Below are 14,890 nucleotides of genomic sequence, written 5' to 3' on the forward strand. Positions count from 1 at the left end.
ACTCCGTGTTCTCCCCAAACTTATGCTGTTAAGTGTGGTAGACTGAGTAGGGGCCCTCCGAAGATGTCAACATCCTAATCCCTGGAACGTGTGAATATGTTATGTTGTTATGTTATGTTATGTTATGTTATGTTATGTTATGTTATGTGGCAAAGACGGAATTAATATTGCTAGTTAGTCAGCTGACTAAAATAGGGAGGTCATCCTGGATTACCCAGGTGGGCCCAATGTACTCACAAGGTGCTTAGAAAAGTAGGAGAGAGAGGCAGAAGGGAGGGTCAAAATGGTTTGAAGTGAGGAGGATTGAACTCACCATTACTGACTTTGACAATGAAGGAGGTTATGAGCCAAAGAAGCAGACAGCTTCTGGAAGCCAGGAAAGGCAAGAAAAGGGATTTTCTCCAATATTTAGCCCAGTGAGATTTATGGCTCCAAACGGTAAGATGATAAGTTTGTGCTGTGTTAAGCCATTATGTTTATGGTTATTTGGCACAGCAGCAATAGAAAACTAACACAGTGAGCTTCAAATTTTGCCTAGTTTCTTGTTCTCTCATGTTTATACTAGTTCGTTCATTTTTAACAAAGGCACACTCAACTGATGAAGGCAAACTTGGAATCCTACTCTCCTATTAAAATACCTAATTCCTACATTTATCCATTATTCTTGTTCTAACCCATTATTGATTTTAATGTCTAGTTAACATTTTCTTTTAAAAAAATTAAAATGCCTTTTTAATGGTCTCCAGTTATAACAAACATACAAAAGGGTTTTGGAGAATCAATAAAACATTTATTTTATGTAATTTTTAAAGGTTGTATAGCCAGAGCACTGGATTCAAATGAAGGTCTGCTATTTACTAGCTGTGCTTTGGGAAAACTGACCTCTGTGAGCCTCCCTTTCACCATCTATAAAATGGGAATAAAAATGAGAGGATCTATACAATAGCTTGAGGAAAAGATTTAATTATATAATCTATGTAAAGTCCTTGGCATGACGCCTAGTATGTAATTAAGTGCGTCACATAATGGTGTTTGCTAATATTATCCTTACATTATCTTTCCGATTTCAAAAACTTCTCTAACAAAAAGCTGTTTCCAGAACACTTGCTGTGTCTGCAACCTGCATAGTGAATAATCTACACTTCCTTTCGATCTTAATTTCTAAAGAAGCAGCAGTGAACCCTTGTGAATTTAGCACCTCCCTTAGCAATACTTAACCCTGAATGAACAATTCGTTTGATTATTAAATATTTTTTTCACTAAAGTAATTGTCAAAAAAAAAAAAATTAGAGGGGTAAGACAATGGTCTAAATCCTAATTGAGCCCCTGAGGGGGACAGGGTGAATTATTTGCTAGGCTCCTGAGTCCTCTCCCCAAACACCCCGGACCTTCGCCAACCGGCGAAGTATTTCGCTTGTCCCGGCGGTGCCAGGTGAGCCCCCAGCCGCTGAGAGGCCGCGCTGGAACTGGCCGCGTCTGGCGCGCAGCGGCAGCCGCGGCTGCAGGTTGTTAAGCTTCGCCCTTGGAGCCCGTGCGCCCTCGTGGCCTCCTGCCGATGCGCGTCCGGGGCCCGCAGGCAACGGGACGCGCTTAACCCGATCTGCCCAACTTCTGGGCCATTCCCGCGGCTCTGAAGCCCTCCCGATCTCCCCACCCTCCACTCCCCCCCTACACCGCGCCAGGGCCCGGACTCGCTTCTCCGGGGCTCCGGAAGGGAAGGAGGCGTGTCCGGAGCAGGCGGGCGGGAGCAATATAAAAGTGCTGGCGGCGCGCCGGCCGGGGTTTCATTCGCCGCCTTGCGCCGGGACCGGGAGCGCCGCGGGAAGCACGGGCCGTGGAGAGGGCGCTGCGCTCGGGCTACCCAATGCGTGGACTATCTGCAGCCGCTGCTCGTGCAATATGCTGGAGCTCCAGAACAGCTAAACGGAGTCGCCACACCGCTGCCTGGGCTGGATCACAGCGCTGCCTTTCCTTATGAAGAAGACACAAGTGAGTAGGGCGCACCCGGGAGCTCGCCGGCTCTCCAAGATAATCGCGCCCGGAGGCCGGCGCGTCCCGGCACTAGCTGCCTGGGCGTACCGGGCTGTGCCCGCTGGACCCGCCGAGGAGGTGCGGGGGAGGCGGGCGTGGCGTGCGAGCCCGAGCCGCCCGGGCCGGGTGAGCCCGGGAGAGGAGGAGTGGGAGTGATGAGAGGGAGCCGGTGCCAAGTTCGCAGCCTCAGCCGCTAAGTTTGGAGCTGTCAGTACGGACCGCAGTTCCTGTAAGGAGGAAGGATCTGCTCTTTGGTCGGAGAGTTTTAAGTTATCACGGAAAGGCATGTCTTTGCACGGGAGACATTTTCCCTCGGATTCCGGGAGATTACAAAACAGCTCCCCGTATGCCACACTCGCTCGCTCGCCCTCGCACCCAGATTTCTGTGCAGCCCCCAAGTGGGCTCGGGGCTCGGGGGGATGCGGGTGCCACCGCGGGAGCGAAGCCGACCTCGAGTTCCTTAGCAGCGCTCCGCGGGGCAAAGAACCTGCCTGGCCCACCGCGGAAACTTGGTTCCCCGCAGCATTGGCGGGGTGTGCAGCTATGGGGGAGCTCTCCAGAGAGCTCTAGATGAGGCGATACCTCCACATTGCGCCCACCTTCTTTCATTGCAGAATAGAAAGTTTCTTTTTCTTTTTCTTGTTTTTTAAATGGGCACCTCTAATTATAGTTGTTGAGGGAATTCTCGGTGCTGCTAAATTGTGATTATACACTTAAACACTGGGTACAACACCGCCCAGGGGTACAATTAGATCCCGCCCCCCCCCCCCGGCCCCCCAACCCCGTTGAAGCAGATATGTGGCTTGTCTTTTAGAAAGGACCCCCACGGTGCTCCTATCCACAGTTCTTTTCACCCCTGCAGATCTTCCTTACCCCTTCTCACTTCTCCCCTTTGGAATTGTGTGTGTCTGTCCCGGGTTGGGTAAGGCTGCCCTTTCACCCCCCAGAGGTTCTGTCTGAGATTGCAATTCCTGAAATGTGTCGAAGGGGTAGACGTGTTGGGGGATAAGGGAAACCGTCCGTTAAGAATGAAGGCATCAGTGTGGGGGAAATGCTGTATTAAAGGATGCGCTTCGTATCATAGTTTAAATAGATGTCTAGGCTTGGGGGATGTACACATTCGAAAGGAATCGGGAAGAATCAAGGTCGTTGCGCCCGTGTGGAAAAGAGCAGGGGGAAGGGGCATCGCCTGGCAGAAAGGTTCCTAAGGTTTCTGGGGCAGAGGCCTAGGAGGAGTGGAAGGGATGGAGTCCCTTCTTGCAAGCAGGCTGGTCTGTAGGCAGAGCATTGAAGGCCACACCTGGGGTCTCCGCGGTGTGCTGCTGTCATGTGCTGCTGTCATGCAGGTGGTAAAGGCTGGCGAGGAAAGAGAGGTTACAATGTAATTACTTGATTTGTACAAGTTTTCTGCTTTGCAGGAATAATATGCACGAGAGCATAGAACCCACTCCCTGTTATAGTCGCATCTGCTCACAGGAATGGTAGTGGTGAGATCTGGGTGGAGAAATCTCTATCTACCAGTTCAGAAAAAGAGCCTAAACCTTCCTATTTAAACAAGAGCACTGGAGACAGATCAGGTTAATGACCAACACTCCAAAGGAGGGCGACATACTATCATGTCACTCTGAGTGTCAGTAGGATGGATGATCCTTGCACCCTTGCTTTGCGAAACACATGTGAGCTCTGTACGCTTCTTTCTCACTCTGATTAAATGGCTGTGTAAATCTGATTACATGGAATAATTCCATTGAAAACTAGAAAGAGGTCAATCTGGCCCGAAACGCCATGGTGCTGCCGACCAGTGCTGCCGACCAGGGTCCTCTGAGATAGCTAAATATTTTAGAAATGTGACCTGCTCAGACCAAGTTAAAGTGCAAGCCCTTTGGGGGAACTTGCTGATGTTAAAGGACTCGCAGGCATAGGAAGGCAGCGCCCTTGTTGAATGAAGGCATTCATTGCCTGGGATCTGATGACCTTCAAGGTTTCCTTTAAGGATACTTCTAGCAATTCCACATTCTTGCCACTGAAAAGGGGGACACTAGAAAGTAGTATGAAATCAATAACATAATCTGTGAAAATGAGGGGGAGAGGGATTAGATCCTCGTCAATATCACTAAATTGTCTAATCCAAAAGGTACAAGAAATTTCCTGTGCAACTCCCTATGGATGGAGAGTAGCATGAGCAAATCAAATATTAAGAATTTAGATGAACTGCCAGCAAGGGATATCTATTAAATCAGTAGTTTCAATGGGCATTTATAAAGATAGCCTCAGTAAGAGAGTTCTATTTTAAGGCAAACAGTTTTTTTTCTCTCTTAGTATATATTACCCAAGATATAAAATTAGAACTTAATAAAAGTAATAATAATAGTCAACTTTAATTGCAATTATGTAGCTCTCCAAGAATCACAGGTCCACCAGATGTTCTGGCCTTTCAGTTAAGCTAAACAAGTGTGAAAATACCATCAAGAAACAATTGGGGTTCAATAAATGATTCTTTCATTTATTTAACATTTGAATGGACTTTAGCATTAAGAAAATAATTACATGGACAATAGCTATGAGGAGCAATTATAATAAATTTAACCACAAGTCTACAGAAATGAATGCATTTTTCAGATTTCTGATTGCATTTTATTTATATTGTACGGTTTTGCAGTTTGAAGGAAATTGTGGCTTAGGTTCAGAAAGAACATCTATTTCGATCAATAATCATTTATTTTAATGTAACACTGTATATTAAATAACAATTGGACAATATATTTTGCAAGACCATTTTAAAAAGTGCTATCAACTTAATGGGCCTGATGCCCGATTTATTGATATACTCACATTTTAGTTTTGAGATGGTTTGTGAGAGTTTTTGCTACTGCTGTCAGTTTTAAAAATATTAAGAAAAAAATTCCATCTTGCTAACAGTGTAAAAAAGGCCATTTTAGGCATACATTAGTTCTCAGAGAAGCAAATAGACTGCTTTTTAGCTTTTGTCGTTCCAAGAAAACATCCCTCTTTTGTCTGTATGAGGATGTCATTTGGGTGATAATGCAAGTTTGTAGGAAAAAAAAATTATGAAAAGAGCATTTTCTCGTCTTATCCTTAAAGTCACTCCATTTGGAATGTGTGCTTTGAATAATTCTATTTTGTGTAGCCTTTAATTGATACATTCTGCCAAGATTTTAAAACTCAAGTGCTAAGTCAATTACATTTAACATAAAAACAAGGAAATAACCATATGGAAATCTGAAGGCCTGAGCCAAACCAATTAAAATTGCTAAATTTTATTTATGTCTAACTGCTGATTTGAACATAGCAAATTGTGAATCACATTTGTTCTTTAATGGTAGGTGATTGACATCTTCCCATCACCAGGGGGGAAAAAATCCCTGCCCAAATGGCTAGTCTGAATATTGGAGGTTTTATGCACGGTCTGCACGCCACGTGCCCTTCCCACCCATGTCCAGGGAGCGCCTCAGATGTAGTGGACACACAATGTGTGCCATGTAGCTCTAGCTTTTGAAGACTTAGATTCTAATTCCTGGTTCACCACCGGTGAGACAAACGACCTTAGGCAAATGGTTCAACTCCTTGGGAATCCCATTTTGTTAACTGTAGGATGGTTATAAAATAGCCATAAAGAGTTTTCTCACCTGGTGGTTGTAAGGATTAAAGGAGATTTTATATATATATCTTTATCCCAGCACAGTGGCTTACTGTAGTTACAGTCTGAATGTATTGTTCCTGAGAATAGGATTGCCTGCTGGTTAACTTAACAACCAGAGAAAAACGGACTATTGCAGGTAAATGGTGCTTCACCAGCAAAACAGACAGACAAATCTGAATCTGTGGATTCAGTGCTGCCCGTTCCAGGCGGATGTCTGTTTATAGACTGTAACGAACACTGAGCAAACTAGGAATGTATGAAAACAAAGGTTATATGTGGCATCAAGGATGTTAAATCCTTTAAAAGTAAAAATGAATGAGAGAATTAGAATTGAAAATGGAAATAGAAAATGGAAATATCACCGCCATCTCTGATTCACTTCCATATTTCCACACTCTTGCTTTCTGAGTTCCCCTGGTAGGATGCTGAGGGTTTATTTTGTTTGAGACTGGAGACTTAGCTTCCTATCCCTGGTGTTCCCGCACTTGCTCTTCTGAGTGAGGCCATGCATTCATTTCTGCATGGTGTCCTTTTTGTCTTTCCCAGGCAACATGCAGTGACATTTTTATCCATTATGCAAGTTTGGGAGATTTTTGTTTTCCTTTTCTTGATTACCTTAATGTTCCCTTTTGTAAATTAGGGTAAGGCATTTGGATGTAAATCAATCTTAGGAGTGATCTTTTATCTCTTTTTCTAGTCCATGAATCCAACAGCTGCAGGGGACTGCTGTTGGGTGTAAGTCACCTGTGTAGTCAGAACATTTATGAAACAAATTGAGGCAACACCAGGATGCTTTTGTAATGTATGCTGTTTTCAAGGTTAGTTTGTATAGACTTTGTCTCATAGAAACCATTGACTGTATCCTTACTGATTTTTAGATGCAGCAGAATGTGTTCTTCCTTTTTACTTGACTATGGGCACAGGAAGAACTGTTTACAGGGGCTGGGAGTTTGAGGGAATTGTTATTATCACATCTCTATCTATTTCCTCTGTCCAGAAAAAAAAAAAAAAAGGAGGTAGTGGGGTGTGTTTTTCTTATAATTAGGCCTCATGGTTGTTTTTTTTGAGATCTCAATGTGTGCCATCTAAAGAAAGACTGTTCTTTTTTTATTTTTTATTTTTTATTGATTTCTTACAGAGAGGAAGAGAAAGGGATAGAGAGTTAGAAACATCGATGAGAGAGAAACATCGATCAGCTGCCTCTTGCGCACCCCCTACTGGCGATGTACCTGCAACCAAGGTACATGCCCTTGACCAGAATCGAACCTGGGACCCTTGAGTCCACAGGCCGATGCTCTATCCACTGAGCCAAACCGGTTTCGGCGGAAGACTGTTCTTTATGTTGCTTACATTTTACTGTTTTCCTAGGCAGCCACATTGCTTTGGATATTAGGGGATGGAGTTCTTTTATTAGGCTGGATACTAAGTTGTGTGACTCTGGAAAGAGATTTGAATCTCTTCCAACCTCAATTTCCTCAACTGTAAAACGAGAAAGTAGGACTAGGTGATTTCCAAGTGCCTTGCAGTTCTAAAATTTTGAAGGTACTAGTGAAATAGAGGCTGGAACCAGATGGCATTTAAGCATCCCTTGGTTCTGAGATTTATGTAGCCATTGCTTTGGTGTGAATACAAATGATAACCATTGTTTTATGATTATGACCCAGCCAATGGGGAGAAAGAGATTTAAATTTAGACTGTTCTGCTTTTAGCCATTCCACCTGCTCCTTGGCATTTCTCTCTAACAAGAATGGTATTTACACTTTGCTATATTAGCAGTATCCATTGTTGAAGAAGATCGTTACCTTCTCCCCTATGATCTTTAAATCCTCTAAGTAAGGAAGGATCCTAAGGCAAAGTCAGGCGACCAGAGGACATAGGCTAACAAAGGTAATGAGTGCCTCCCTGGGCCTGCTTGTCTCTTCTGCTCCTGCGGGCTCCAGTGTCTGGGTGCATGCAGTAGGCATGGAGAGAATCTGATCATGTAGCAGAAAGGCATTGGTGGGGAGCATCAGGGGAATGGGTCCTATGCTTGGCTCTTGCTCCAGCGCCAGCAGTCACTGAGGCTTAGGCAAGTCTTGGACAAGTCCTGGGCGAGTCACTGATCTTAGTAGTATCTCTGGCCCACTCCCTAGCAGGAACCCTCAGAAGCCAGGGAACACGGGCTGGAGAAGGAGGGAGCAGGCCTGCTGCCTCAGGGAAAGATTTTCCTTGTGGAAGGCACTTGGCTGAGGATTTTCACAGGTTCAGTACCTTCTCGGGGACACCTCTCACCTACCTCCTCTCCTGAGCTTCTCTCTAGAACTGACAGCTGAGAGTTGGGGCAAGCCCAGTAACCAGCAGCTGGTTTTCCTTAGCAGTCAGGAGCCATGACAGTCCTTTCCTCATTATGGACAGGAGGCTGTTTGAATGTCAGCTGGACCCCTCCGCCAGCCAAGAGAGCAGGGATTCTTCAGAAAACTGAGCAGTGGCAGTGACAGAAATGCTGTTCTCCTCTAAGCACAGGCAGCGTCTAGAGAGCTGCCCACTGAAACCACGTTCAGCATCGAGGCAGTGATCCAGACCCTTACAAAGGCAGCGGCAGCTCTCCTCCGGGTATCCGGGCGCAGGAATTCAGCACTTGACTCTGCAGGTGCAGCTGTTGCCTTGGTGCTCTGAGTGCTGTAGGTTAGACTGTGGGCATGAGGGGGCATCCAGGGTGCCTTTTCTGTGTTCTGGGTGCACAGAGAGTCACTCAAAACGGGCAGTTGCCCTTCAAAGAATGCCTTTGCTCTCTAGGGTGACAATGCAAAAGGGCACAAAAGAGCAGGAGTAAACCCATCCTCAGCTCCTCAGCGTTCACTTGAAAAAGCAAGACTCAGCCTCCTTCACCTTTGCAGAACCCGCCCCCCCCCCAAAAAAAAAAACACAAAACGCATAGTGTGGCAGGCTGCAGACCCGGGAGGACCCAGCACAGTATGGTGGGGGCCTTGTTTACACATACTCTGTTGCCCTTTCAGGAGCAGGATTTCATCTTCTGAACAAAAGCACTGTGGGTGCTTAGAACTTTTGCCTCTTTTTCAACTTGACATAAAATCTCTGAAGCCAACAGTCTTTCCATTTTTCTCACAACTGGCGTAGAATGTGGTCCTAAAGGTTAGTTGAGTGTGTTGAGTAAGCCGGGTCACCTCTGAGAATTACAATGTAATAGGGGCTGTCTTTTGTGAGGGACCCCTAATGCCGAGTTTTCTGCTGTTTCCTGGGAGTCCCTTTCTCAAGGCCTTTCGAGACAGCTGCCTTGTGAAAGCACTCGGATTCCTCGATTCCCCAGCAGAGTGCTGCAGAGAAATGGGTTGTGTTGTAAATTTCTGGCTCCTCTCCTGGCATGTGTTGTCCGTATGGATGGCTGTTCAGATTTACATTAACTGCTGAACTTGAGATGAAGAGGAGGGAGGGAGGGTAAAAGTGTTTCGTATAAAGTGATTTCTAATGTCATCTAGAGAACCCAAGGATTGCAAAACAAACCTCAGCAGTCACACATCATTATTTACGGTTCTATGTAAACCTACAATTTAATGCTTCTGATATAGTCAACACGTTAGGGATTTCCATTTATGATGACCAAGTAAAACCTCTGTGATTGCTTTAGTTTGGATCTCCGGCGATTTAGAAAGCTGCTCTGTTCAGCCAGGCCTACCCAGAGGTCTCTGATGCGTTCTGTGAAGCTGAGGACTGACTCTACCATGTAATTCTACTTGTTAGAGAGGGCGCATGGCTTGTGCTTTCTACCTCCAGGTGGTCCAAAACGGGCATTGAAATGCAGAGATAATAAAGGCATTCGTTAGAAAACATTCTCGAAAAATGAAAGAGAGGTTATTAGCATGTTTTTAATATTGTATGACATTAATTTTATGAACAAAAGCACTACAAAATAGGGTTTATGTTATTCCTTCATTATTTTGCAACAAATTATAACATCAAAACAATATTCTTAACCCCTGCCCAGTAAAGTATTTTTAAAACTTTAGTACATGTATTTTTTTTTTTTATAATGTGCCATGGCTATTGTACTCTATACTTTAATAATACTTAGAAAATAGTGGATTGCCTTTTTCTCCCCTTTTGAAACTTGAATCTTTTTTATTCTTAAACAACTTTAATAGGCTTTTAAATTCAAAACCGATTTGACCATTTATTGTTCCACTTCTGTACAAATGTCGCACATAAATGATTCGGCATGAAGGAAAGGATTTACTGTAGTGTGTGTCAAAATTTTGACATTTAAATGTGTAGCCATTTTAAAGAGTTTCCATCATTGTTTTATAAAATCAAATCTCCCTGCTAATAAGATCAACCAGAGTGGCACTCAGTAGAAAACAGTTCCAAGATTAATTAATTGGGAGAACTTTTCTTCTGGGAGGTAGGTCTGATTTTTTTTTAAAATCCCATTTCACAGATGAGGAAACTCAGATAAGGTCCTTCCCCTGCCAACTCCACGTGTTTATTGCCAAGAATAACACCCAACAAGATTTAGCTGGCACAGCACAGTGCGTTAGTGTGGCTTGTTCAGTGCCTCAGAGATACAGATTCTGTTTACAGGAACATGGAATCAAAAGCAAATGCAAGTCAGATATTAGAAACAGCTGCCAGTGATAGAATTTGGACCAAAAATTTTTTCGTAATTCCAATTGCCTAGCAGAGTGGCTCATATCAGGTACTCCTCGTGTTGTGGAAGGAGTAAATGCCTGATTCAGGTTGTTAGGTGCTGATATACTTTTTTGAGGCTTTTTCCCTTTCTTTTCTTTTTTTAAACAAGGCAAATTTTTAAAATGTTTAAGTTGATTTTAGAGAGAGGAAGAGAGGGGGGAGAGAGAAAGAGAAACATTGATGTGAGAAACATCATCAATTGGCTACCACCAGTAGGTGCCCTGACTGGAGTTCCAACCCACAACCTAGGTATGTGCCCTGACTGGTAATCGAACCCTCCACTTTTTGATGTATGGGCTGACAATCCAACCAACTGAGCCACACCAGCCAGGGCAAAACAAGGTACATTTTTAACTACTGTGCTGGCTCTACTATATACACAAATATGTGTTTGGTTGATGATTATAAAGGCTACTTTGTTCACCACATATAGCATTATTTTCCATGAATATGCAATATCATTTACTAAGCAAACACTGGGTTGAATTATAGATCAAATATAGTATTGGTTCTGCCATGGACTAGCTATGTGACCTTCAGTAGGTATTTTTCTCTGACCTTTACTTGCCCAATCTTTAAAATGGGTGCAGAAATAACCACCTATTAGTAGTATTGATTGAGATAGACTATCTAAGGGTACAGTGACTTGCAGTTAGTACATAATCGTTTCCTTTTCTGCTAAAATAGTGAATCATGAAATATTATAGCAAATCCAAATGCTGTAAGAAATGCATTCATTGTTAGCCATCTCTGCTTTTGCATGAATAAATAAAATAATCCTTAGAGATTAATAGCATAACTTCCTTATGTTATCTGCCTTCTTGAATACTCATAAGTACTCTTAGCAAATTAAACAAAATTTTCCTTCAATTTTATCTCCTTTACCTTTCCCCCCTTCCTGTGAAAGGAAAGTTATACAAACCAATCCAAAAGACAAGCAGATTAAAAAGAGAAAGCGGTTCATTGAATAAGGAAATAATAAGAGTAGTTGATAAGTTAATATATACTTGTTGATTACGCACCATGATGAGGTACAAACTGCACAGGTACATCTCATTTGATTCTAGCCCCCAGAAAGTTATGAAGTAAATACTGTTGTTGATATCACTTTTTTAAATAAATAAGGAACCTAAAGTTCAGAGAGTTTAAGAAAACATGCCCTTACAAAGAAAAAAAAAAAGAAAGAAAACATGCCCAAAATTAAAAGAAGAATAAAATGCAAGTAAGCGTAAAAGCTTGGATGTGAAGCGAAGGCTGTTGAGTTGTAAAGACTCAATTCCACTTAGCCATGTTTAGGTATACATGCATATACGTGCAGTCTGTACAGTGTGAGCTTTTTTTGTTTTAATTTGTTTGGAGATGATAGCTTTTAGTTGTACCTGGTATAGGGAGAAGACTGAGGCAGGAAAGCTGAGCTTCTGGGTGAGGGACAGGTAGCTTCTGACCCAGCTCCTCAGTCCCACCAGGAGATAAATGGTTGTGGGAGCAACGACACTCACACAGTCGGGGCATCTGCCTCTCCCTCCTCAGTCTCCTCAGCTGTCAAATGGGTGCGTCATCTGACTGCTGTGAGGGGGGCCCTTATAAACTGTAAAAGGGCCATTTCACTTTATGGAATTGAGAATTACTGTCTAAACCTTGGTGTCTTTAAAATAAAATTGTACTTTTGTCTGCAGGTCTTAAAATATTTTAAAATGGTGTTTCAAAATACACTTTTAGTAAAAAAGATGCTCAGGAATCACTTTATTCAATCGGTCCTGATGCTATTTTCACGCGGTTTTCAAAAGCAACTCTCTAAGTGTCTGTGAGCATATTAGAAAACTCTTTGATAATGATATCTTTATGCTTCTGCCTGTTTTTCAAAACTACCAGCCACTTAAGTTAGGACCTTTGCTCTGTCATTCATTTTCTGCTTTGACACTACGATTTTTTAAACAAATCACTAGGGCAGTGATGGGCAACCTTTTGAGCTTGGTGTGTCAAACTTCGCCAAAAGACTGAGCATAACTCGGGTAGTGTGTCACTTTGAGGAAAAAACATTATTTCGCAAATGTTTCATCCTCAGGAGCAGCAAATGTTTCATCCTCGGCATGCGGCCGCCTCAGCGGCCATGTGTCATCAGAAATGGCTACGCGTGTCAGTGCTGACACGCGTGTCATAGGTTCGCCATCACTGGACTAGGGGAACACCCTGGTCAGCAGCATCGTTATGGGACTTACTCATCCGCTTAGTGGAAACAAAAACGTTAGCTGAAAGGTCCCGGCACCATCCGAACACAGATGGTGGAGACAGCACGGCAGAGGTATGATGGACTGAGCAGCGCGCAGCTGGACAGCCTGCTGTGGTCGGCTCAGCACGAGATCTCTGAGCCTCAGTTTCCACAGCTACAAAACATGGACAGCAAGAGTACACTTCTCAAAGATGGTCATGAAGATTCAATGAAATAATCCACCGAAAGCCTTCCGCCCAGCACTTGCACGTAGGAAATACTAAATAAACGCTTACTGTTGTCCTTAGCCTTCAGCAAGTGGTAAGCTTACCAGGGTGGTGACTCCTTTCCTAAGGAAAGTGCCTTTCCAAGTCTCCTCGGTCTGAATGGAAGGGAAAGCTGGAGCCATTTATCCAAATAACACGGGCTTTAAATTCACTGTAGTCCTGAATAATTTGATTGTTTTCATTCCCTACTATAACAAAACCAGAAAAAGAGCTAAATGTGTATAATTATATCTCAAGATAGTTTACCTAGAGCGAAGTTACTTCTTTCTATCATGCGCCAAGGTCACCGAGCGAATCCACACAGAGGAGCTGGCTTCCGAGCCAGGCGGCCAGCAACCAGAGCCTGCATTCCCGAACTCTGTGCTGTCCCTAGAATTGGGGGGGCCCGAACATGAGTCCTTCCCATGAATTGGTGAGTGATCTCCTACTTTTCCCTATCCAGGAGGAGAAGTCATTTTTCGCATTAACGGAAATATAGCCTCTTGTCAAGGGATAATAGAAGGAGCATGGCTTTTGGGTCAAAAGCACCTAAGTTTTACCTCTGGCTCTTGACCCCAGCTTGCCAAGAGATCGTTTGCAAATTACTTAACTCTGCTTCACTTTTTCTTAACTGAATTTCCTCTTCTGTAGGATGTCCTAATAATACTTTGCACCTCTCCTCTGTCCTTTCCTCCCTATTCCTATCATCCCTCCCTCTTATTCTGGTCCCCTTCCTTCTTTACCCTTTTAACCTAGAAATAGAATGTTATATACCTGCCTGTGACTGTCCCTCACAGATTTTTACTATAATAAAAAAGGATTTCCCAGACCTAATCCATGTTTCCCAACGATACCGTGAATTGTGTTTGCGCAAAGTGTTTGGCCCATTGATCGCACAGACACTTGAAGGAGCATGGACTTTGGAGTCAGACCGAAGGCGGCCTACGTCCCAGCTCTGTTATTCACCGAGACCGTGCGCCTGCTATTTACTTTCTTTCTCTAGGCCCCAGTGCCCTCATATGTCTAATGGGGCAATAGTACATAGAAGAATACAAAGATTAAATGAGATAATATATGGACATTGACCCAGAACTGATGTTCAGTAAGTGGCGTCTCTAATCTTTAGGGACTGGATTATGCCAGCAGACACATCAGACTGTCTACTCTGTCTGTTTGCTGCTTTTGTGTGATGGCTGTAGTAATGAAAAACCCGCGGCCAATGAAAAGCCCAGAGAGATTAGGGCTGATCATGGGAAATGAGATTGTGTAACTGTGAACTGAGATTAGTGAAGGGTCTGGATCTTGGTCTGCGTGGATCTTTGGAACTAAGGATGCTCACACACGCCTTGGCTGCCTCACAAGTTGTAAGAGGCAAAGAGGTGATTGATAGAGCAGTTCTCTACAGACCAGGAGGTTCCATTCATAGGCCTAGGGTCATATTATCCTTCTAAGCCTTGAGTGACGAAAAAATCTAAACTTTCTAAATTCACGAAAGCTTTGTGTTTATTAATGTCTTCCAAAAGGAGCCTCAAAGTATTTTATGTATAGTATGTATTAATAACTTTGCAGACTCAGATCTGGAGTCACCTCTTTTGGATGACTCTAAGTCACTTAATTCTGCTAACATTCTGATTTTCTCATTTGTAAAATGAGGTTTATAATGGTGTCTAACTCCTTAGGTGTTTGTGAGGATGAAATGAGCCAATACGTGAGAAGGGCTAGTATTGTGCCAGATACCCCGAAAGCCTCGGTAAATGTTAGCTGCTGTCAAGCAAAATTCACTTTTACATTTACAGTCCCTTTCTTGGGGGGAGGGAGGGGTGGGGTGGTATGTGTTGAATTTAGTAAGTGTGTATGATCAACAGTTTGGGATTGTTTTCATTACGAATTCAGGGTTTATTTTCTTATGGGTGATTGTGTTTAGAGTTTAAGGGATTGATTGTCCAGGTTAATCTTTGAGTAAGTTTTGTATCCATCAAGACAGACTCGAGTTCCTTTTATCAGGCCATTACTTCAGGTAAACACACATTCCATTCTCTG

At 43.4% G+C, this 14,890-nt stretch overlaps 1 protein-coding gene across 2 annotated transcripts in view; it reads left to right on the plus strand.

The window, feature by feature from the left end:
* Nucleotides 1-1,804: 1,804 nt before the first annotated feature.
* Nucleotides 1,805-14,890, plus strand: part of KITLG (KIT ligand) — an 89,470-nt gene continuing 76,384 nt past the window's right edge. The window contains exon 1 of one of the 2 annotated variants that reach the window (XM_008143785.3): nucleotides 1,805-1,989. In XM_008143785.3, coding sequence (XP_008142007.1) covers nucleotides 1,975-1,989 — 15 coding nt within the window. In that variant the 5' untranslated portion in view covers nucleotides 1,805-1,974. Of the gene's footprint in view, nucleotides 1,990-13,164; nucleotides 13,284-14,890 lie in introns of those variants that run through there. The other variant, XM_054718808.1, reaches the window with a different exon arrangement.

This window comes from Eptesicus fuscus, chromosome 7 (assembly GCF_027574615.1).
Source record: "Eptesicus fuscus isolate TK198812 chromosome 7, DD_ASM_mEF_20220401, whole genome shotgun sequence".
Taxonomy (NCBI): Eukaryota; Metazoa; Chordata; class Mammalia; order Chiroptera; family Vespertilionidae; genus Eptesicus; species Eptesicus fuscus.